At 47.6% G+C, this 24,718-nt stretch overlaps 1 protein-coding gene across 6 annotated transcripts in view; it reads right to left on the reverse strand.

Annotated features, from left to right (window-relative positions):
• AP2B1 (adaptor related protein complex 2 subunit beta 1) overlaps positions 1-24,718 on the reverse strand; it is an 82,867-nt gene that overhangs the window by 23,569 nt on the left and 34,580 nt on the right. For 4 of the 6 annotated variants that reach the window (XM_050714716.1, XM_035559072.1, XM_050714715.1 and 1 more), the window contains 6 exons: positions 24,197-24,292; positions 19,554-19,669; positions 18,258-18,423; positions 17,643-17,741; positions 14,397-14,656; positions 10,232-10,424 (listed from right to left, as the gene is read on the reverse strand). In XM_050714716.1, the coding sequence (XP_050570673.1) occupies positions 10,232-10,424; positions 14,397-14,656; positions 17,643-17,741; positions 18,258-18,423; positions 19,554-19,669; positions 24,197-24,292 (930 nt within the window). Of the gene's footprint in view, positions 1-539; positions 582-10,231; positions 10,425-14,396; positions 14,657-17,642; positions 17,742-18,257; positions 18,424-19,553; positions 19,670-24,196; positions 24,293-24,718 lie in introns of all 6 variants that reach the window. The other 2 variants (XM_035559070.2, XM_035559071.2) reach the window with 1 other exon arrangement.

A 24,718-nucleotide genomic window follows, 5' to 3' on the forward strand; every position in this document is an offset into this window, starting at 1 on the left:
GAGCACAGGCACAGAAAAGGAAGCCGGTGGCAGGCAGAGCGCAGCGCTGACCGTGCGTGGTAGGAAAGCTCAGAGCACCTCTATGGGATCCTGATGTCCAGGAAAAGTTGTAAGTGGCTTTTGGGAGGAGAAAAGCTACTCAGTTCTGACAAGCCCATGGTGACGCTGGGTTAGGGTTACAACAGAACAGGCTGTATGAGCAGACAAGTTAGCACCTTTGGCCTTTCAGCTGCCAAAGCAGTTGCACGTGGATTGGGGGTACCAAAATGTTAATGCTGGTGCTCAAACTAAAAGCTCTGAGAGAGAAGAGCTAAGCAGAGTCAACAGCTCTGGCCTTGGCTGCTCTTAGGAGAGCCCAGGTGACAGCTTGACTCAAAGCAACATAGGTTGGGACCTTTGGGTTTTGGCTCCAGTCGTCCATTTTCAAATCTCTGAAGGGATTTGAGCATCTTCCTGCACATAATGGGTAAGGTTGGGTTTAGAAACCCCGAGCTCTGAGCAGCTTTTTAAGTTGGGGAAAAAAACGGAATGGCACTTACTGCCGGACTTCCTCCAATGCCCCCGCCAAGGTCACTGCCAAGCTGAAAGAGAGAAGGAGAGAGAGGAGAGAAAGACCGAGTTCATTTAAGCCGAGGGTCAGACGGCCGGAGCAGAGCTCGCTCGGCTGCACCGCTGCGAGCACGTCTCCCTCGCCGGCCACGTACAGGACAGACAGAAATGCAATGATGGGAAAGCACAGGGAACAGAGGGGCTTTTTTCAGCTGTTTTGTGAGCAGAGCTGTTTGGAGAAGTACCCCCTACACCTAGCTGCAGAAAGGAGGAGCGTTTGCCAGGTTAATAAAACCAAACCCTCACTCCCTCGTGCGCCTGTCATCTGCCCCACAGCCTGCGCAATCCGCCACGTTTCACGCATCAGCGCTTCTCCTCCAGCCCACAATGCTGGCTGCCAGCAGTCCTGAGCAGCTCTACAAAACCCAGTGGGGTAACTGTGAAAGGGAATAAAAATAAACCTGACAGGAAGCTCGCTTCCTGAACGCTTTATTTTTCGAGGGAACAGCTCCGAAGGATGGCAAAACCACAATGCGCCTCGCTGCCACGCGGCTCTTCTCAATGACCAGGAACAAAGGGAAGGGAACGTAGCTGCTCTCACCGTAGCTGCTCTCACTAAAGCCCATTTAGATGAGCTTTGTTTGCCCTTTGAAGACTGCTGCCCCTCCCTTGGGGAAGGCAAAAGCAGCCTCCTAACCTAATGGGCCACCTGAATCGTGGAGACCTGGCAGCGCACTGGGGTATTTCAGTAATGGTCTCTGCTGAGCTGCACAGACACATTTGGAGGCAATTGGAACAGCTGCTGAAACCACCTGCACGTCCTCCATGAACACTATAACCTCTCTAGAGCCCGTCTCCCAGGCTGTCCTGCAGCTGTCCTACCATGAACTCTCTTTGCAAAGCACCTGAACCACTTTCTCAGTGACAAAGCCCATTTTTTAAACATCCGCACCATTCCAGGCACTTGAGAGATTTCAGTGCTCAGGACAGACGCCAAACCTGGCTACAAGTGCTGTTGGCGGGTACAACATCACTCCCGTGAGTATTTATAAGGCACTCGACAGGTGACTGATAGCCAGGAGAGCAAGCACAGACCTGCAGCAGTTACTCACTACAGAGACATCTCCAGGACTGTGTCCTAGGCTCTTGCTCAGGAGACCGCAGCACTTTTTGCCTAGCGCAGCTTTTTGTCACGTTCAGACATGGATCATGCCCTGATGACGTGTGTAGGAAGAAGTGAGACCGGGGGGTGAGGGATTTTTCCTTTTTTTTTCCCCACTGTGGGTCTCAGTTTATCCCTACCTGAGGTCATGGGGAATTTTATAGGAGGTCCCTCATTGTCTGCAACAGCCACCTCCCCGCACACAGCCCCAGCCTCTCGCTGCCTGTGGCAGGGCAGTGCACGAGTCCAGTTTTTCTTCGCTTACTTAGATGACAGATAAGAGAGAGCGATTCCAAAGTCAAAAGAAGGATCAATTGGACCAAAGAAAGCCAGCCAGAAGATTCAAATCCAATTAATACCGAGCTTGTAAAATAGCACTGATTACACTGTCAGGTCTCTGACTGAGAGAGCCTGGCAGAGCACAGTTTTGTTCTACAGACTGCTCTTCAGCCAAGATGTTTTTAGATGAATAGATCAGATCATTTACACCTTGTTACTGGCTCACTAAGGAGTAATAAATGCATCTATTACACCTCATCTCTATTCACAGTCTTGCACACAGATGAACTTCACACTTTATGCTGACAGGCAGTGAAGTCCAGAGGAAAAAAACCTGTAAATAATCCAGTCCATTTCCAGATGACTGTATGCATGGAGGATTTCTGGTACTGTTGTCTGAGGCAGGAAAAAGACTGGTTTATCAAGCAGCAAGCATTTTACAAAGGGTATTATGGAAATGACGGAATAATTCTGCATAATCGAGCCAGATGTTAACTGTTCTACCATTTCCTACTACACTCACAAGAGGCTGCAGGTTAGGAATCCAGCCTTGAAGAAACCTCTACACTGGTATCTCCGTGTGCTCACTGCAAGCAAGGGAAGGAGAGACTTATGACGTTCCTCAAGCTATCTGTCGGTCTTCCATTTTCCCTGGCTGTCAAGCCTTGGGGTAAGAGTAGAACCTGGATTTGTTGCTTGCCCTGAGTCAAGCCTCCAGCTCTCACTCCCTACAAGGAGGAGGAAAAATTCATTGGCTCAGAGAATTTATCACAAGCCTCCTTACATCCCTAGATTGCACCCAGCATCTTTGCTTCATGGTAAAAAGAAGAGTTCTTGGTGATGCCGGGAAGCTCTGACCTGCTGCCGCTGCAGCCCAGCTCTGCTCCTCAGGGGGTCTGCGCACAGGGGTCTGCCACCCTCGTGGCTCCTGTGCTCAGGACCGAGCACTGCTGGTGGGTGGCACGAGGCTGCACAGCGAGCTCCAGGGGGCGGGCAGCTTCAGAGCTGGCTCTGCCTGGGCAGCGAAAGGAGAAGTGACAACATATCTACGTAGAGATTTAAGGGGGAAAAATAAAGAATACAACATGTTCCACACCAGGTCTGGGCTGCGCTGCCCATCGCAGTGGCACAGAAGTCTCTTTCCCCATCTTTCTTGCCTGTTGCCCTCCCACAGCACCTGGTTCAGAAACTACAGGTGCCGAGCACCCAGTCCGCCAAGACACCTCGGAGCTAACTTTCCTCCAACCTCCAGAGGCGGAAGAGATGGTAGCAGCGACGTGAGTACGAGGCAAGGAGGAAGACAGAGGGAACAGGAACCAATTACCCACTGAGCGTCTTCTCCCATCTGTAGTGAGAGGCAGAAGGGAAGAAGGGAAGAAGCAGATATTAGTCAGGCGTGAGGCGATGCTGAACCAATTCCCAAGGGCTGGCGGCTCTGATTAATCGTTTCCATTCATCCGTTAGGCAGCCACTCCTGAGGGAGGGAGGCTGTGATCCTGCCTGCCACGAGAGCAGATTGCCATGAGGACAGGACCACGACAGCGCTGTTGTGAGCCCTGCTGGGATGAGTGCTTGCTGTGATGCGGAGCGGTGAAGGACTGCTGCTCCAGCTCGGGATGGTCCAGGGTCAATGGGCAGCTTGGAGTTGGGAGCTTGCAGCACCACAAAACCCCAGTCCCGAGCCCAAAGCTGGCAGGCTCACCTCTTGGTAAAGAGCACAGAGCCTCTGTCTGCGATAAGCAGGGGGTGAACATGGAGCCCTGGCCACCTGACACAAAGCCCTTCAACAGGGCGTTTTCTTTAGTCCCACCACAGCTCCAAACCACCCTGCCGTGACAGTGCTCGAGCAGCCACGTGGATTTGCAGGAGAGGCCAGGCTTGCCCTGCATCAACAGGACCAGCACCAGCACCTCTTCCCAGCCCGCATCGGTGTCTTCACTTCGCATTAGTTGCCTCGGATGGCGTCGTGGCTGCTCTGCTCTGAGAGCACCTGCCTCACAACTTCAGCTGCTGCGTGCAGTTATCCTGACTTATGAACTCCAGCACTGCTGGAGTTACTGCATCAGAAGGGTTTATTTGCATTTTAACAGTAGCTTATAATGAAGTGACTCTGCTGAAGTGTTCATGTGATCCAGAAGAGTTACAATCCCTTCTGCAACACGACCTGAGATATTTGGAGCTTCAAAAAATAATGGGAAAGAGGAGACAGGGACTGACACTGCAACCACCATGGCTCAGCGACCAGGTTGCCTTGCATCTGCAGCACAGCCAGAGCTTTCCAAGCAGCTACGCATTTCATGGAGCGGTAATTCACAGGTTAAAAGGAGACAAGTGCTGCCTCCCCCCTCCCTCACACCCCAAACCAAGAGTTAAGCTCAAGGAGCTGGCTGAGGGCATGCACTCAGGAACATCTCACAGAGGAACACCAGGCACTTACTGAACAAAAATCAGGTGGAAGGGCTGACCCGAGCTGAGAGCAGAGCTGCTAGCAGGTCACTTGATCTGGGCTAATCCTGCTCAAGACATCTTCTTAACTGCAGGCCTGACCGTGCACAGACTGACCTCCTGGTGGGCTGCAGGTATCTTGTTGCAGACTCGGCTGTGGCTCTCACACAGACATTTTCAGTACCTTGCTTTCTGCCTCTTGTCTGTTTTTGTGCCGCCAAGGCAGGCTCGCAGAGCAGGACAACTGCCCAGACCAAGGACAGCTCTGCGCCAAAGGTGGTGGAGGACAGGTCACACTGCTGGCGCTGCAGCCACCAGCTTCAGTAGCACTTGCTTTGCTGCTAATGCTTTGCCTTGCTGAATGATTTCCATCAGCAAATGAAATTAAATACTAACCATTTGGGTTTTCTGAAGTGTAAAAAAGCAACTCCCCAAAGCTCTAGCAGTCCTACTACAGTAGCAACTCGCATAGCCTTTAGTAAGACATGAATGAGCGACCCACCAGAAGAGCTCCTTTTCCATATCAGCACTGCTCCAGCAACGGCCATGTGCCCTTTGTCAGAAATCCTAACAGATGTCCTTTGTAGCTCATCAAACCAGAACAGCCTGGATGAAAGGAGACGCTCAGATCATTGTGGGAGGCTGGAGGAGAGCCCTGGGGAAGCATCACATCCGTTGCATAAATGGATTTTGGGTCTGAGCTACCATACTCACACTCACACTGTAGTTCCAGGAAAAGGTAAATGAAGCAACTTTCTTAAGATTATACACAGCAAGTCACTTGCAGAGCCAGCACAAGAATTTGGCACCCAGGGCAGACTGGGGGCTGCTGTTGGGCTTCCACAGCCAAGTGAGGCTCCCTACTCTGAGCAGGTGAAATAATTCAGCAGCATGTTTTCAGAATAAAACACCACTGAGGCCCTAACCAACCTGAACGAGTCAGGTCACTGTCCATGGAGGCCAAGCTTTGGCCTCTCCACTTGAAAGCAGTCGGACTGGGAGGGATCACACCAGTAGCCTCTGCTCCCCAGCCGCTGGGATCAGCAGGCACTCGGGACTGGAGAAGCAGGGATTTCTTCCCAGGCTGCCAAGCCTGGAGCCCGGGATGCCTCGCAAGAGAGGGCGAGGTGATGCTCGGCTCCCAGCCCCAAATCACACTTCAGGGTAAGCAGAGTGCTGGGACACAGCCCGAAATCGTGCAGGGGAGACAGCTGGGGTCAGACCTCCAACATCCAACTTGATTACACAGAGGGCAGCAGCTCCACCGAGAACAGCCCGCAGTGATCACGGCAGCGCAGGTATTACAGAACACGTGGATATTACAGAACGTGGATATCCAGTGTTTATCAAACAGCCTTACAATTTGGGACATAAATCAATCTCACGAGCTGCCAGCCTTGAATCAATAATACTCTTGTAGATGAGTGGGTAGAGTATTAAATAAAATCCTTACATAACAGACAATCCAAGCCCGTCCATTCCTACAGATTTACTGCTCTGCCTCCGAGTTTCGAGCCAGCCCCTCTGGCTCCCTGCCACAGCGCCCAGCTCCTGTTAAACGCTCGGCTCACGGCGAGCCACGCGGTGTGCCGGGCAGCAGAGCTCTCGTGCCCTGGGATTTTCAGTGCAAACGAGCACACAAAAAGGTTTAAAGACAAAATGACCCTAGCTTATTACAGTGCCCTTTGTAGGACTGCATCAAGAGCAAACGAGGAGCTGGAGAGCTGCCTGTAGTCTGCACGAAGTGTAGCCACTGGGATCCTGCTGCAAGGGGACGCAGCATCAAAGGCCAGCTCTCAGCATCCTGCAACTTGCTGTCCGAGCAAATTTTGCTTCTCCCACGTTAGTGGCCGCTATCACTGAGTAACGCTTCAGAGCTGGAGATCTCAAGCTTTGTAACAGTGACCTTGGTCAGCATTTTACAGAAAAGTAAGCAGAAGCGAGGAGGAGAAGAGCTGTGCGGGTTGAGAGGGGCACACTGTGGAGCATACTCAGTTCTGGCTCTGTTCGCTGCAGAACAGCTCTCTGTAAGTCGTGTAGCAAGTCTGATCTGGTTAAAAGCAAAGCATATCTTGTTCTTGTACTAAAAGCCCCTTTTTTTTTTTTGAAATTGTTAACACATGCTCAGCATCTGTGCACGCACGATATGCACGTTACATTTAATACCTATTACAGGACTTGCTATGGAGATAAAATATTGGTTATTCCCTAAAGAAATTAACCTCTCAAGCAGCTGGAGTCTCACTGGCCATAGAAATAAGAACCTAGCAATACTGAGGAAAATTCAAGCAAACAATGTTAATCTGGTGTTCATCCAGTTTTATAGCATGCTGCCTCCTTTCAAATGCTTGCAAGAAAACAACACTACGGTTTAAGAAACAAATGCTGAATGACATGTGCCGTGGAAGTTAACGCTTCTGTTATCTTCCCAGTTAGTCCTGTCGGGACTTTGGCTACAAGAGCATCCTTCTGAGGACAGACACCCCCTCCCCAAAAAGAAGGCGTTACCAAATATACAAGACCTGCAACCAGCAACCTGATCGAGTGGGAGGTGTCCCTGCTCATGGCAGGGGGCTTGGAACTAGATGATCTTTGAGGTCCCTTCCAACCCAAACCATTTGGTGGAGCATACAAAGGGATCAACCCATGACACTGAGTGGATGTGACACTGGCTGAGAGCCTGCCAGCAACCTCTTCCAGACCTTCAGCTGCCTTTGCGACACTCGCAGTACTGACACCACCTCACCATGGCAGGAACAGCCCATGATTTCATACATCAACTCGAGCGCATCCCAAACCATTTTCTTGCTCTGCAGCAGAGAGTCTTAGCTGGTTTTCAAGCAGTTGCATGCAAAATGGAAGCAGGGCTTGAGACTGCTCTGCTCTGACAGGTCATCTGAGGTACGTCCCCACTCGTATGCAGGGATGGTGCCAGAGGCATAATGCAGAAAATCTGCTGCATTTGAATACCTCGTGTTCCTCTCTGGTCAGCTGAGATCCAGAAGGGATATGCTTGTGATGAGCAGAAAACCAAGACTGACAGCAGGGGTGAGAGAAACTCCATCGCTCGGAGTCGTGAAAAGGACTGCAGGCGAAGTCCTGTTGGTAACACTCAGGGCTGCCTGAGATCAGCCCCCTCCCATGGTCCAGTACCCTTCTTTACACTCCTAAGATGGTAAGAGGGATGGGAAAAGACAGACCAGAGGAGTGTGCACACAGAGGAAGACTCTGCCTCGCCATCCAGCACCAAACAGGCTTACTTTCTTGCAGCACAAGGAGCTAAAGTGAAATAAACTCCTTCTGGTCTGAGCAAAGAGAGAGAGACTTCTCACACCGCTCCACGCAAGGGAACGGGTGCCGTGTTCAATCTTCCCAGCGAAGCAGAGGAATGAAATGCATTTGAAAAAGTACTTGAGGAGGAACAGAGAAGGAGACTCCAACGCTGAGGGAGTCAGGCAGTGATATAACACACAAAGTGTGCGGCTAAGCCATCTGGAAGAGAGAGAGGGAAGGGCTGCCCCAGCAGGAACCTGAATGCAACACAATAAGGACAGGGGAAGATGATCTTATTTCAAGCTCCAGCTCCACTGACTGCCTGACAATGCAAATGCCCGTCATCCCTGGCCATTTCTAGCTCCCGGGGAAGGGCGAGGAGCTCAGCCCTTCTTTCAGGGGGCTCCTGGGGACACCTCTCACCCACCCACCACATTTACAAGTCAGGCACACACATACCTGCATTCTGAGCCTCTCTTTTTGTCCCTACACAACCCTGCCTAAGACCCAAGTGCTGGTCCCCTTGGCTGGCCAAGCAGCGCAGAGATGCTGCTGAGCAATGTAGTTAATTCCAGCTCAGGGTAACTCAGCTGGGTTCTTTTTAAACACATGTCCACAGCAATAAACAAAGGCAGATCTCACTCACTTGCACACAGACCAGGCTCATTAGGGAATGAGAAGCCAGAGAAATACAGAGCTTTACCAGGACAAAATTCGCCTGTACATGTGAGGGATAAGAAGAAGATGGGACATTTGATCCAAGAGAACTCCAGCAGAAAGCATTCTGGGGGAACATCATCATTCAGGGTTTTGTTTAGTGCTCTCCCCACCTAATAATGCAGCTGAGACAGCACTGGTGCACACAGCCCCAGGCACCACTTCTCCCCTGTCCAGAAACAGTCACTTTGTTAGCTACCACCCCACAGCCCACCCATTTATTTAAGGCTCGAGAAAAATATGAAGTAAAAGCCTACTATCATCTCAACTAGCAGCTCTCCTGCCCAAGTGGGTCACTGAATTAAGCCCATTAATGCTGACTGATAGGGAAATATTTTCCCCAAACCAAGCTTCAGTCCTTCTGCCATGTCCGTTTATTTGCCTCTGATACTAACAAGGAACAGCGGGCTACAAGAGGTGGAAGGAGGGCTACAAAGAGGTTGGAAGACAGCACAGAGAAATTTAAGTCCTGGTCATTTTGAATTGCTGCTGTTTTCTGCGATGCCTCAGCACAATTAAGGATTCTGCAGTTTCTTAGTTACAGCTCTTGCAATGCAGAGCAAAGGCTGCAAAGGTCACTGCCCTGCGCTGTGCATTCCCAGCAACACGGGCTGAAAACCTGCCCTCGTCCCCTATCCCTGGGAGAAAAGCAGATTCCCCAGCTGCCATCTGACCCCCAGATGGCACACAGACTGAAGTACGCCTGAGCTCCACGAACACCAATGCCATTATGGGTTAGCCTGTTTCCAGTTCATTAGCTCATGAAACACCAGAGCTGGAGAGGTGTTTAACATCTGCTTTAATAAGACTGTGGCAGCATAAGAAAGTGTCTTTGGCAAACAGGAATCCGGTGCAGTGGGGTTCCTACAGCTGCTCCTGCTTCTCAGAACCCAAGTACACCTAAACAGACACACAGACAACTTGGCCCTGCTCACTGGAAGCCAAACCTCACACCAAAGCGAAACAAATCCACTGCAGGTCTGCAACCCACGCAGCTGTGCTCACTGGGGTGGTCTTACCTGGGTTACATGGTGCAAGCACAGCTCGCCTACTCCTTATCCCACTGGTGAGCCACGAGGCTGAACACATCCCAGGCTGATGGTGACCACTTCTCCCTTCCTGGCTGCCACCTCTGTAAGACCACAGCCCCCAGCTCCTCCCCGCTGCAGCGGTCTCCTCACTAGCAGATCGTCTCACTGCAGCTTGTTCTCAGCTCTCACCCCAGAGCAGATGCAGTGTGATCATTCATACTCGGGGCCTGACCCTTTTAGGCCCTGAATGCCCCCTGTGTCTGCTGCAGCAAGGGGAGGGCTGTGCAGAGCGCTTCCCTCTCGACCTAACTGCAATTAAGACATTACTGATACTAAACCATGACACGCTCTGGAAAATATATAAATGGGATGATCCAGGGCTACAGCCCGCAGCCCTGAGCTTTGCATTGAAATTCAATAGGGTTGGGAACGGGGTGGAACAAACGCCCTCCTGAATGGGAGTCAGGACTAATTACAAAACAGTGCTGCACTTTACATGTTTAAAACAACTTTCTAGTTTTTTTCCTACAGGCAGAAAAAGCATGAAAACAAACATGCCCACTGAGCGCAGGGATTCTACTGCATGCACCAACATTCATTTTAAAGCAGGAAAACCTGCTGAAAATTGGTACCGCTTAAATCCTGTTGGAGTTTTAGGTCTCAGCACTGGGGAGCTTAAGGATCCAAGCACTGCAAGCACAAGTGAAGGCTTTGCAGACATGACCACGGCTCCAATTATTTCACATCAGCTGAAGGTAAAGAGCACGCTGCTTACCAGGCTGTCCAGTCCTCCTCCCAGGAGGTCCACGGCACCCATCTGCATGGAGGACACTTGGGGAACGTTGACGGGGGGTCCCAGGTCCAGGTTGAGAAGGTCGCCCAGAAGGTCACCCTGCGATGGGATGACCTGGGGCTGCTCCAGGTTTGTGGCGGCTGTTGTGCCCACGGGGCTATCTCCTGCATCAGTGCTGCGGGTGGGAGGAACAAGAGGCAGAGAAGAGAGAAGTCGGTCACCTTCAGCCTCCAGCTTCAGATTGCCAGCATGGGGAAACACAGCAAGAGGTAGCCCACGAGCAGGAAGCAGCTAAAGGATTACCCTAGCAGCTGACCTAACTATTGCTGTGTACGAGGTGCTCTGTGCTGGCAAGTGGTCCTTCAACACATGCTTTCAGCACAAGGACATGCCATGCATTGTGCACAATTTGCAGTTCACAAAAGGGAATTTTCAGGTGTGAAATCCTTCCCTCCTCCCCGCAGAATCACAGACCTCTCTAAAATCACGAACCGTATGTACTACATAGACCACAGCACTGAAAACAAACACTTCCCAACTCAGAAAGAGCCTATGGAGGTGATTTTTAGACCACTGGACTTGAAGAGCTACATGTAAACCTGAAAAAAATCCCAATTTCCTCAGAGACCTAACACTGATATAACCCTTAAGCCCTTACTCTGACTGGTGCAAACTCAACCACTTCCTACAGATCCAGACTTAACACCTTCTACTGACCTGTACCAAGGTCCAACACTTTCCTAATTAAAGACCTCAATCTAAAACTGGCACCTCCCTTCCACCAATAACATCCTTTTCTCTGCATTAGCAGACATACTAATTACTAGTCTAGAAATGCCTCAAACAAATTCCAAAAGCTTCTCACCAGAAACAGTCTGGCTATCTTTTATATCCATTTGCCACTGAGTTTTACGAGGGAAAAAAAAACCACCAGTAACACTCACTGTAGCTCCTGGAGAGCTCATTACAACATATTTATTCTTTAAATCCAGACACGCGAATATTTTAGATAACTTCAAATCTATTCTGTGTCCTGCTGCCAACAGAAACTGACAGAATTATTTCCAGCTCATATTACTGCGGATGCGGCCAACAGGTAATTGCATAGAAATGCCACGGGAATTACTGTACTGACAAGGTGTTTTAACACTGGGGCTCTTTTCTAAGGATTGCAGCTGCTGGTTTTGAGTAGCCACAATCCTCTTCCTTATCCCTACTCAGCTGTTGAGGAGAAAGCTTTAGCACCACAGTGTAAGTTGCTACCAACTTGGTGCCAAGAGGGAAAGATGCAGCATAAGGGCTGCTGAATGAATTAGTTACCAGGCAGCGACAGAAAGGATTGAAAGCTTCTTTGCATTAAAAGCTTTAGACCTCTAATAGCACTAATATTAGCTGTCCTCTCTGCTTCTGCCTTCAGCAGGGAGACTTCTGAGCATGCTGAACAGCTAGCTAAAACATTTCTGAAGAGCGAGTGGTTACCGTGATCCACTCCCACCCCCAACCTGAGAACGGGAAAGAACAGCATGTATGAGCAGAGGCACATTACAAGCTGGTAGTGCACACACTTGGTTCGTTCCCAGTATATAATCCCTTTAACACTACACCTCTTCAACACTTACTCATCCTTCTTCTGATGGAGATAAAGCAATCCCTTCAAGGTCTTGTTTAACTGCAGTTGCCCCAAAGCCCAGCACGAAATTAGGAAGGGACGAAGCTAAGTCAGTTTGTATTAAAAAAACAACAAAAAACAACCAAGCCTTCTATTTGCTGTATAGAACAGACCTTTTTTAAGGAGATCTGTATATACACTTCTGTATTTTCTTCGAAAGAAAAGAAAGGAATTAAGAGTATGAGGGTTATAAAGGGCCAAAAGACTTGACAAAGGTTTTCTTGCTTGAAGTCTTGGACAGTGGCAAGCAGTTGGGTTTCCTGTCCTACAGTGCTTTGTATAGAAATACACCTCTGCATCCACTGCAAGGGAGTGTATTCTGCCAACCACAACCACCTCCTCCTACATTTATACCCAGAAAAGCACCAAACAGCTAATTCTGCCCATCTACTCAAGGAAAAGCTATCTTTACCCTCTTAAGCCACATTCATTGCGGACATCCCCACACTCCCACCTCTATCTCACTGCACAATCTGAAGGAAAACCTCAGTCTGTAGTGGACAGGTCAGCCACCAGAACAGTCATCGCCAGAGTGCAGAAGTAGCAAAGATGACTCCAAACAGCTGGCTGATGTTATCTGCCACTGAACACCCTCAAACTTCTTTAAGAGGATAAATTTTCATGTACCTCTTTGTGCATCTTTTCACACACATTCAGCACTAGGACAAGGCAAACTGTTTTCTTAGCATTCAGTAAAAATGTACTGGCTGCACAGATTCAGGCTTGCCACAGCCTGCACCCGCAGTGCTGCTCTCTGTACTTCCAGGGCTGCACATGGCCACTCAGTACGCTGGAACATGGTGCAAGTAGGCCTTGGCATCAGCCTGATCAATCTGTCCTTTTACTAACAGGAAAGCAGAAAGTCACAACAACAGGGCCTCTTTACGAGTGACCTCACTTCGGAGAAGCTTGGCGTGTCACTAACACTTCGTTTTTTTAATTTACCAAGCAGGCTAAAGCACTGCATCAGCATTCAGCCCTTTACACTTTCCCGCTGCTCTGGCTTCCTCACCTTACCACTGGTGATTAAGCCCTGAAGGCTTTCTCTTGAAGTAATGGGTAATTCAGTAGTAAGCAACACCAGGGCAATGTACAACACTGCTATAATCAGAAAAAAACTGGGGAAAGTTGACTGTTTGGGTACTAGCTTCGAGTGTGTTGTATATACAGAAGCCAGTAAAAAGATTACTCCTTGCAGTAGCTGAATTCCTTGAGTTAATTAAACCCCTCTGTTCATTTCTGTACTGAAACAAGTGTCTGGGAAGGGTGCTAACATGGGAGGCCAAAGCTACCCCCAACCCAGCTTATTTTGCTATTGAGGCAAATCTTGAAGCTGAGCGAAGCATCCACTGCTTTTCTTGCCTGACTGGTAGACTCGTGCTTGCTGGTCCTGGGTCAGTGCAGCCAGACTTGATCACATAGGCAGGGAGAAAACAACTCAGCTTCTCAAAGCTAGTCATATGACAGAAATAGCTTTAGTTGCTAAGAATAGCAGAGAAGTGGTATCAGAAAATAGAAAAGAAGCGGCATCGCACACTGATTTATCAGTGCAACGGCGAAAAATAGCACTCCAAATGTCACTTTGGGAATATTATTAAAAGGTAAGCCTGGGTACTTTGCCTCCTGCTGTAAAGCAGACTTATATTTGTAATTAATACCATTAGCAAATAGCACTGCTTACCTGAATGAGGAACCATGGGAACAGGCTCAACAGCAGCACCACCACAGCCTAGGACTGCTGCAATGCCTGCTCTTGCAGACCTAACCCACTTTCAGGACTGTGATTATGGGGAAACATTAAAGCTCCAGACAATAAGCTGAAGCATTTTTTCCCCAAAGGTTAGACAGAACAACATCAGTCTAGGCATTTTGTTTTAAGCCTGAACAGTTTTCAGTGACAGGGCCTAGATGGCTTTTACGCTCCCCTTGCTTTACAGGCACCGAGTAAGAGAGGTAGCTTTGTTCATCCTTCCCCATTTCACATTCTAACCACAGAAGATCCCTGTTCTTGCCAGTTCCAGGAACCTGGTATTATTCTACACAACTGAGGCTTGTAAAGCTGTCCCATCACTGAAGCAAAAACTCTTACACAACCAAAGTGTACCCTTCTGTAAGATACTTGCTTTCACTGCTCCTCCTCCTGAAGTATGCCCTTTCACCACCTATCCACCTTCTGCTTTGTTAGCCCAGCTCTCAAGTCAGAGACCTTATTATAGCCAGAGTCTTCCCCAAAAACATTAAAGTTCTCGTGTGAGGAGAAGTTATATGATACTTCCCCTGTCTTTTGACCCAGGAACTCAGAAGCTACACACCCAGAATTAAATCCTACAATGAAACGGCTCCTTGAATGATCCACAAGCCTCTACACAATCAGTAAAAAAGCAAGGAGTATTTTAGAAGACCCATGTGTCTTTAGGACTGTTTACTAGCAAGAAACAACCAAACCTGCTCATTATCACCAGCGTTGCCTCAGCTTACCTCCCGTGGTGAATTGGCAAGTGCTTGCGGTGGATACCGTGGCTCCCCTCCACAAAAGCGTTGGGTGGCTTGTGGTACACCGAAGCCAGAGATCCAATATGGCAGATCAGCTCGTCCAGCAGAGTTGGTTCAATCAGATCGGTCTCTTCAGAAATCAGGGGCTTTTCTGACAGGACCACTTCTTTGGCAGTCACCGGGTCCGTGGAAAGAAGGCGCCAGTAGATGTAGCCACGGTCCCGCAGGTCTGGGTTGTCAGAGTCCTACAACAAAACAATGCATCAGTCACAGTTCTAAAGGGGACTAACTCCTCTGATCACTTAATTTTTCTAGCAGTGGTTCTGGTGGATTAAAAAAACAAAACATGAAACAACCATCCAGTAATGACAGTCATCAATTTCAGAATGAAGTTATAAACTGTTGTGATGAACATCGCAAAATTAAAAACAGATCCCAAAGCATTAACGCCTGGCTTCCTAACCAAAGAGTTGACCCATCTGGTCAGGGAGCAAAAAGTCCCTGGATTTACACATCCCCTAGCTGCCCTGTCCCACAGAATATCATCTGCTTTCCTGACACTTAAAAGAAATCAGGAGAACTCCAAGGGGTTGTGGACAGGAGAAAAGAGGGTGAATCAAAATGACCATCGCACACTAAGAATAAACATGTTATATTCTGTATTGCAACAGAAAGGTTCAGAATTCCTAGAAATATATGCCTTACGCAAGGGCATTCACTGGACAAAGAGACCCTGCGGAGCTACAGGATGGATCTTAATAAGCAGTATTCTTCACAACAAAAGAGGCCTTATTTATCTTGCATCTTAGTTATCTAATGAAGTATGGGGAGATACTAATGGTACATGGTAAAGACACCTCATCAGGTCTCCAGCTGTCAATAATATCCTTATTTTACTGCAGACAGTCCTGCCGCAGCATGAATTAATTTCTCTCCTTTTCAAATAGCTCTGCCCAGGACAACAAAGTAAGTGGTGATAGCTTGCAGCTAGTGTTCTAGGGATAGAGAGGTGCTGGGGTTTTATGCTGTAGTGTAACATGTTCGAACTGTTCATTGAAGAAAGAGCTGGGATTTTTAATCCCCACATCAGGAGAATAACAGGGTAGATGCTACTGAGGTTTTTTTCCTGAAAAATTCTGGCAATATATCCTACACCTCATTAGACTTCCTCCTTGGCATTTCTTCTGCTCTTCTGTGATCTCATTCACATTGCTGCTGACCTGCTGTAACCTGCCTCTCTGCCCTCTGTCTCAAGACATTCTCAGGCACACAGCAAAACCTCTACTTGTAATGAGGCTGGGCGCGCTAAACTCGTTTTGCTCACAAAGACCTAGATACATCGTCTGGGTCAACTGACAGATTTCTCTGCAGTGCTGTTTTTCAGTTTGATGGCGGAGTTGTGAACTCTTTACACCCGTTGCCCTTAGCAATTCCTACCAGGATGTCCTCATCCTGCCTTCAGCAGGCAGTTCAAGATCAGACAGGGCCTTTGCAAGGGCAGACATGAAAGACCACGCGCTCCTACCTACTTTCAGGCACATCCAGATTCAAGACTGACTGTTTCTTCCTACAGCCAAATAAACAGACTTGAAACTTTAGTAAATCTACTGGAAAAAGAGGCTCAGATCTTTCCTTTCCACATTTCTCCTAATTCTCCAGTCTCCAGGGCCTGCATGCACACCTGCAGAGCATACCAATGAACCCATGCTAGCTTAGTTACCCACCCATGCCAGACAGACAACAGCAATGAAGATGTAGAGGCTCTGTGCCATCCGTTAGGTTACAGGCTTGCTAGGGACCTTGATCACTACTCCACATCTGTGTCCCTCCCATCCCCAGCTGCTTCAGTGCTATTTTTACCAGTGTTGGCTGGATCACACTGGCTCCTGCTACAATCACACCTGCAGTTTGCTGCGCAGACATACCCTAAGAGGCACTCAAAGTGCAACAATACCTAAGCTGGGGAAAGAAACACACGTGTAATTACTCCCCCACTCAAGTGAAAAACAGTACCTCTACCTAGAAATCAGACCTTGAAGCATAAGGCTTTTTAGTGATTTTCAGCCAGTTATCCTACATTGACTTATTATTCATATAAAATACAAAAAGCCAGACTGAATCAACATTTGTGACAAACAGAGAAAAAACAGACGCCTATTATATTCCTAGGGTGCCATTAAGTGTTTTATGACTCAGCAGAGTGGGTTTTAACACTTAGTACCTTTCCTCTGTTGGCTTAGACAAACGATATACCCAGCCACTGGCCCAACCCTCTCTAAAGAAGAGCCAAGAGCCTGCCTAATAGCAGATTTTGAACACTCGGAAGCAAGAAGAGCAGGCTAGGTTTCTTGTCCCTGCCCAATGCACCACCTCCAGCTGGATGAATAGAAGTACCAAGAAGTCCATAGCCATGACTTCTTCCAGCAAAGAGGGCCAAAAAGGCTAGCTGATGACTGCTTCTGAGCAGAAAACCTGGAGTCAATCGCTGCCCATTCAGTGCAGTTGGTACAGTAGGTCTGGAGTTTCCTCAGTTGGTACAGTAGGTCTGGAGAGGAAATGCTCTTTTTAGGCTACATCACGGCACAGGGAGTGCAGTAGTTTCAGCTGAGTCTCACTCCTACCACCACCACATCTCTGCTTCCATCCTCCAGAAGTACAGCGCTCCTTTCTTCCAGCTCAAGCCCAGCCCTACCTGCAGTGATCTGAGCTCACAACTCAGCTCCTCATGCATAATGAATCTGGAATCTTAACCCACCGTTACAGCCTCCAATAAAGCTGCCACATTGGTTGACAGCATCCAAGTACAAAGGAAAAAACTAAACCTTATTTCTTTTGTTTTTATAACACCGTTTAAGCTTTGCTGTTCACAGAATGAAGTCTTTGCTTGGCCCTATCCCTCTGTCAGAGCAGCAGATGTTTTAACTGCAAGCCACCTTTCAAGGAGAAGGCATTTTGGTTTCTTCAAAACCCTACCCTGCGCCTAACATTTAATTTGGTGGGGGAATGTGGAAGGATTTAGGATGAAGCAAGAGCTAAGAAGTAGAGAGCAGATGCCAGATGGCATGGTAACAGGCACAGAGCAGCTCTTAATGGAGTCAACCCCTCCTCTTTGGGAGAGAGGAAAATATGCATGAACCCTATCTACCAGCAAGGCTGATCAGTCCAGCAGATGGGACACAGCACACTGCCTGCCAGCACAGGGTCGGGAGGACTCTGGTTCACTTGGCTTACCTGTGTGGCCAGGCTGAGGACCTGCTGAACCAGCTCCTGGGTCTCAGAAGGCTTTTTTAAGAACAGCTTCACTATAGCAGTCAGCAGGGTGAGCTGTACCTAAGAGAAAGGTACACAGGAGAGAGATTAGTCAGCCTTGCTTTAGCAATGTGTCCTGGGTCTCAACATCCTGTAGTAGTATAAAATTCACATCCCATGGTTTCTAACAGCATTACACTATTCTTTGCCAGGGAAACCCAGTATAATGAAAATCAGACTCTTGCCCATTGTAAAATACTTTTGCAAACAAGTCCCTGATCAGTACACTGAGATTTATGTAATATTTTGATGTATCTCATCACCATTCTTCTGTATGTCCCTAGTAGGGCTATTCCCCAAGAAGTATCCAACACGCAGAAAGCTTTACTGTTCTGTCTTATTCATCCACCAAAAAAAAAATAATGTTTGGAAGATAAGACCACAGAACAAATCTACAGAGTCCCAAGACTTTTATTTTAGTTAAATATTGAAGTTTTCATTGGGAGGTATTTCTGACCACTACAGTAATATTTACAGTTGGTCCCACAGACAGACTGCATGAAACACTACAGACAAGATGTATAACACAATTTTTACCTGAGTACTTTCATCATGAAAGCCCTCCAGAAAACTCTCCAACAGCTCATCTGCATTGTCAATCCTTTCTGCGTATTCACCCACTATCCAGATCATGGCAGCTCTGGCATCTGGCTCATCCAGGGAATCTAGGTTCTCACACAGGGTGGCAATGATGCTTTCGTACCTAATTTATCAGAATACAGGTGGGTTACTAGGGTGAATGTGACTTGTGTTACTCCATCTCTGCCCACATTATTCTGCAGAGAATCCTGCACTGAATTACAATGTCTAGTATTCCTATGCAACATGAAATAAACAGCATTTTCACTCAACTGACAATATTCCTAGGCTTTTTCTTTCCCCAGGCTGAGTGCTAAGATCTCACAGGGTTCTCAAGAGCTTCACAGTTTCTGTAATCAGCAAGACCACCCAGATGCGGAATTCAAGACAAAGCTGCCTCCCTTTCATTTTCGCTAAAGGGTTGTTTTATCCAAACAGGTCAAACCATGAATCTGTGCCCGACCCTGCAGCCTCACTAGCATCTTCAGACTTCAGCTCTAAAACTGGATATTACACTTCCCCAAAGGCTTTGCTGTAAAACAGACAATACCCCACACTAGTTATTTAGCTTCCCCGATCCCCATGCGTGGGTATCCCTGTCATAAGCACGCAATCTATCTTCTAACTGACAGCAGAAATTGCCAGAGAGACCTGCAGATGTCCCATATTACTTATTAGGTGATCATGAAGTCTCCACTGAAAGACACTACTGCACTATTCTGTAGCTGAAGAGACAGTGTTTTATTGCACAAACTGCTTAAAATAAGACGAATACTGCCCAAGCCAGAGAGAACACTTGATGGAGAAAGCCAGCAGCATTTTGTTCAGCACAATCTGCCTGGAATTTCAGACCATGAAAGCCATGAATTTCCAGGAGATTGTATATAATCCTTCTAAAATAGACGAGGGAAAACAGAAGCCTAATGCTGCAAACTTGGTCAAATTTTCCTTCTGGCATCCTCTGCGAGATCTTTACTTGCTTTTGACGAAGTCTTATACTTAGCATGCATACAGAGTTGAGCAAAGGAAAAGCTTTCCACTTGAATTAATTCTGTCAGGCTGGTATCTTGTCTGGAGCTGACATCTGAATCCTGCCACACTAGCAGCTAGGACCAGAACGGACACTGCTTTTCAGAAAGAAAACCACCTTGGCTTCAGTGGCCTGGTAAGCTATTCTGACTGGGGTTTGCATTGCTGTACTGTGATGATAAAACAGACAAAAGCTTCCAAAAGCGTTGCAGTTCTTTCACCTACTTGTTGGGGTACTTGCGGAAGATGTCCCTGATTACCACGATGGCCTCCTGGACCACGTAGTTGACCTTGGTCTGGATGAGGTCCAGCAGTGTGCTCACACAGCGCTCTGCAGATTGCTGTGGGGAAGAACACAAACACCACAACTAAAACAAGTTGAAGAACTACTTCTGCCACAGCACAAGCTGAGGAACCTGGTATGTATGAAAATATGAAGAAGGGCCAAGAGGGGAAAAATAAAAGCACTACAGCTACCAACTCGATACGTGTCCAGAAAACCCTGCAGGGTGACAAGTGTCTGTTAACCAGGGAATTTAGGATAGTAGATGTTGGAGAGACCAACTGACTCCAACTCCTGCAAAAAATAAAATAAAAATGGTCAAAGCAACTGTGCCAGTAGATGGTTGGATGATCATGCAAGAGACATTAAGAAAATTGCCTGCATTACTACTTATACCACCCTCGTGCTGGCTAGCAGGTGAAACATGTCACTGTATGAGCTCTCTTGGACTTGGCCAGGCCATGGCAATCAGGGCTGGGAGACTTGGGGGTGAGGTCACTAGCAATGTGTGAAAATACAGTCATGAACAGAAATCCGGCTGTTGCCAATGCAGCTTTCACACTAAGTTCCTAATTCCCAGCCACAGACCCTGTAGGATAACAAGGACTGGTCGCTGGCATGCTCCAGGAAAAAGAACTGGAATTAGAGGCAAACAATTCAGGGAGGTCTGTTCCCAAATAGCAGTGAGGCAGGACAACACGGAAGCAACAAACTCCAGCACTAGAGAGTCAGAAATAAGGATAGTGATTTGGCTATTAGCAGAGCACATATGAAGCCTCATTACACAGCTGGTGATTAATGTGAGAAGCAGACTGCTCATGACACTGCCTAGGCAGTCACCATCAGCACATTCACAAAGCATTCAGGACCAAGACAGATGTCGTAGGGCACAAACAATAGCATCGTAGGTGGATTTTTCAATTCAAGTGAGCTAATAGTCCCCTCCGCTTTTACAGCTCTCGAAGGCTGGGCAGGAGGCAGAGGAATGAAATGGCATTTGAGTAAGTTGCAGGAATCAGTTTTTTGAGAATGGGCAAAAATCTCAAGGACAAACCTGATGACTTGTACAGCTAAATTTAGGACAAGCAAAGACTAAAAACCTCACTGTGATATTTTCCTGCCCTCGTGACTGTTGCAGTGGTATCTTACACACACAGCCTACAAGCACAAACAGTGCTAATGCCAGCACGGGGATCAGCCAAGGAGGTGCTTTATAAACCAGCATTTGCACTATCTTTGCAAACTGGTACCATGAGACTCTCCCCCTGAAACCCACACCAAATACAAATACTTAAACTCCTCTGGTTTTGATATAATACGTCTCCCTCCTTAGCATGACTTCGTACGCACTATGCCACTACAGAGGCAGTGAAAAGATAGTCCAACAACATCCTGCTCTGATCTCTTCTCTTGATCAGGAGGAATTTGAGCCTGTGAACTGGATGACTCTTCAGTTTCCTGGAGACTGACCAAGGGCCCTGGCTCAACACAGACCAATGCCACTCGCAGCAAGAACCTCACTCGAAGTCCTTACAGGCTAGATGCTCCAGAGCTTGTAATTTCATCTCTTGCAATTTATCAACTGACCTTAAGATTTACCTGGGGTAAATCTGTCCTAAGCCAAATCCTCTTTACAGCATCTACAGCATCATTTGCTGTTTATAGCTCAAGCAAATGCAGCCCTCTCAGAGCTTACAAGCAGCAAAGTTTCAAGAGATGAAGATTTCAAGGAAAAGCAAATTAAGGCTTATTTTTCTTTTCTTTAGATGCTTTGACGCATGATTTTTCCAGGAAGAGTACAACATCCACTTTGAAACACAAAGTATTGATTTCGAGCCCAAGAGTCCCTTGGAAAGCAAGCCATCACGTGGGCACACGCTCAGTAGAGCAGTCCTCAAGTCCCTGCAACAAAACACATCTCAGCTCACCCCATCCTTTGTAAACACATTGCTGTTTGAAGGTGGATGTCCTCGGGGGCCACAGTGCTCTGCAAACTGATGAAAGAGTGCCCCCAAAAGAACAGCTCTCGAGGTGGCATGAGAAAGGACAACCATCCAGCCAAACTTGCTCTGGTGTTCTGTAGCAACCGAACGAAAGTCTGCAGGATGACTGAATTACCACACTCAGTCATAAGCCTCAAAGATTTCTAAGAGCTTGTCTGCTAGCAGAATGTCCTGGAACCAAGACAAATCCCCCTCTAACACGGTGCCTGCTGTTTCTCCTTTGCTCTAGAGTAATCACTGTTCTTACGACGCCCGTGTCATTTCCTTTTCCTCGGAGGGGAACAGGAGCAGGGCTTTGTTTCCTTACAATCTAAGAGGCAGATGGCTTCTTCATCTACTGCTGCCCATGGAACAAACCAACAGACAACCCACAGATACCCCACAGATACCTGCACCCTATGCTAAACCACACAGTTTGCTGCAGACGTACCCAAGCTAACTTTGACCCTAGCTAGTCTATCCTTGCAAAACAATCCGACGTCCCCCAAACCCATATGACAACTTAAACCCGGACAAAATCCACTAACTTTGCTATTCAGCATGCATATTGCTTACATTTCCACAATGAGCACCACTGCTACTCTTAGCACGGTGCACTGCTGCACAACAAAGGTACTGCCACACTTGCTCTACGGCTCAAGTCACAGCAGACAAATTTATTTTACTGTCTTACTCTTCTAGGAGAGATGATTAGACAAAAGGTAGGATCCTTGAAGGCAGAGCTGAGGTTACCTGTGAACACTCATTCATCAACAGCTCCTGCCGGCTGCGTCCTATGTCAAAAAGCAGATTTCTAAGCCTTGGGAACCTGGACACTGATGGCTGTGAAAATGCTCTTCCATTAGTCATAACTCACAGAACAAACAGCCTCTAGTAAACACAGATGCGCTGGGGACAGGGATTAACCTAGAGACGAGGACACTGCAATGAGTTGTTCTATATTTGCCCTCTTAAATTTGGCTCTTGTCAGAGGAGTAAAGAGACCTCATCTTTAGCAGCAGTGTCTTCAAAGGAGCGCTGCTGAAAAAAATCCAAGGTTAACTCTACTTATTGAGAGATTCTCAATAAGTCACTGCAAATTTGCTGGGGCATTATTATCAGCCCTGTGTGCACTGAATGCAACTCTGGCATGGCATCCAGGATAGGAGTGAAGAATGTAGAAGATGAGGGTGAGAAAGGGTGAAAACTTCTAAACCATCTTGATGCTGCAAGAACACACCACCTGTCATGTGAAACAAGGACAGACACAGGGCCAAGTCCTACTGAGAAGTCCCTGCTGGGCAGTAAAGCAAGCTTGTGCTCCGCAGCACAAAGACCCCAACAAAAAGGTCTGCCACCAGCTTCTTTTAACTTCTCAGTAGCCTTCTTTCATGCTCAAGAGCATTTCCTACCGTCACTGCTGTGGCTTCTCCCAGACAGTCTCCTGCCTGCAGGCAACATGGAGGGTGCACTCTGCATTTTGAAACGCAGACTTGACACAGAGGCAGTGATCACCTGCTCTGTTGGCCCCCCTTAAAAGGAAGCCCACTGCAGCGATAAGCCTTTACAAGCCAAAGGAGGAAAGAGGAAGCTGCACAGGAAGAGGCTGTCAATTCTCTCAAGAGGACAAAGTTGGTGCCCTCTCTGTGCAGACTTACAGTGGTTTAGCTGAAACAAGGGAAACCTGTGCACTGACACTGTACTCAGCCAGGCATGATTAGGTTATTTAAATCTGCTGCCAGTCAGTGCTCATGGGAATACACTTTAGCAAAAGCTAAATAAGCTCAGCTGAAATTAGACCACTTATGTGACATTTTACACTCGTTTATCAGTTTACTGAAAAGTATCAACACCACAGCATAAGTCATCTCTCTCGCTTTGCAGCCTTTCTGAGCTCCTGTCAGGCACACTGGATTTATTTGCAGGGAGTTTAACAAATTAAAAGCTGTTCTATTACGAGCATTTGGTGGATGTTCAACTGGCAGAGGACATTTCAAACTGTTGTTTTGGATAACTACAAGGGTTCTTGGGAACATATTTGCATAAGCAGCTAGGCTGAAGAGAGCACGCCCCAAATGAAGCCACAGGCTACATGGACCTTCAAAACTAGATAAGCAGATGGAGTGAGTCCATGTTTGTGCAAGTTGTTCTTAAGTGACCCCAGGCTCCCTAACTCTTAGCTGAACTCTCTCTGTTCAGCTGAAGGGAGGAGGGGGGATACAAAACATGTAGTACTGAGTTCCTCTGCACAATCTCTTTTCCTTCCCCCTTCAAAAGGTCAGACCACAGCTGTTAAAGGAGGACCTCGTGAATAAGTGGTCGTTGTTCCACTGGTGCCAACACAGTAAAATATTCCACCAATATTCCATTTTGCTGTCTTGCCCTGCCTGCAAGCTGAGGTCTGAGAGAAGCACACCACCCTCTTGCAACGTACTCAGCCAGAGCTCACAGCTAAGCTGTTCAGCTGGGACATGATGTGTCCAGGTCACTGTCACCAGCACAGGAGCAAAGAAACTTTGCATAATATGGGAATGAGATGGAAAAGCCTAATATTGTTTTTGGAGTCTGAGAAGCATGGAAAACCTCAAGTTTCAGGTACTTGCCTCAACCTTGATGGCACAGCGACCGATTGCTCGGACAGCCTTGCGAACAAAGTCAACATCCACCTCAGTAGCATATTCCTTCAGCTCTGCCAGGACCTGCAAAGCAAGCACACCAACGTGAGGCCAGGGTCACACTGGGAGAACGCCCACCCGACAAGCGATGCCACTTGAACAACAGAACACAAGCAGGATGAATTCTTCCACAGCTAGCCACACACATTCAAAGCAAACACGGTCAAAGCTTGTAATCGATTTCTACCTCTGAAACCAACACTGCTGGGGGGGGGGGGGGAAATGGCTTGGAGTAGGCAGCTAGACTTGGTTCAGGCTGGCTGAAGCCAAAACATGGCTCCATCAAGATCCCCTGACCAAAAGTTGGAGACAAGATCAGCCCTGCCAAGCTTTAATATTACAAACTCCTCCTTATGGTGATGCTATAGTGAAGTAGGGTTCACCATATCCATGCACATAAATTTTATGTACAGTTTATTGTACTTATTGTTCTACAGCCACTGTATGCAA

This window comes from Cygnus atratus, chromosome 20 (genome assembly GCF_013377495.2).
Source record: "Cygnus atratus isolate AKBS03 ecotype Queensland, Australia chromosome 20, CAtr_DNAZoo_HiC_assembly, whole genome shotgun sequence".
NCBI lineage: Eukaryota > Metazoa > Chordata > Aves > Anseriformes > Anatidae > Cygnus > Cygnus atratus.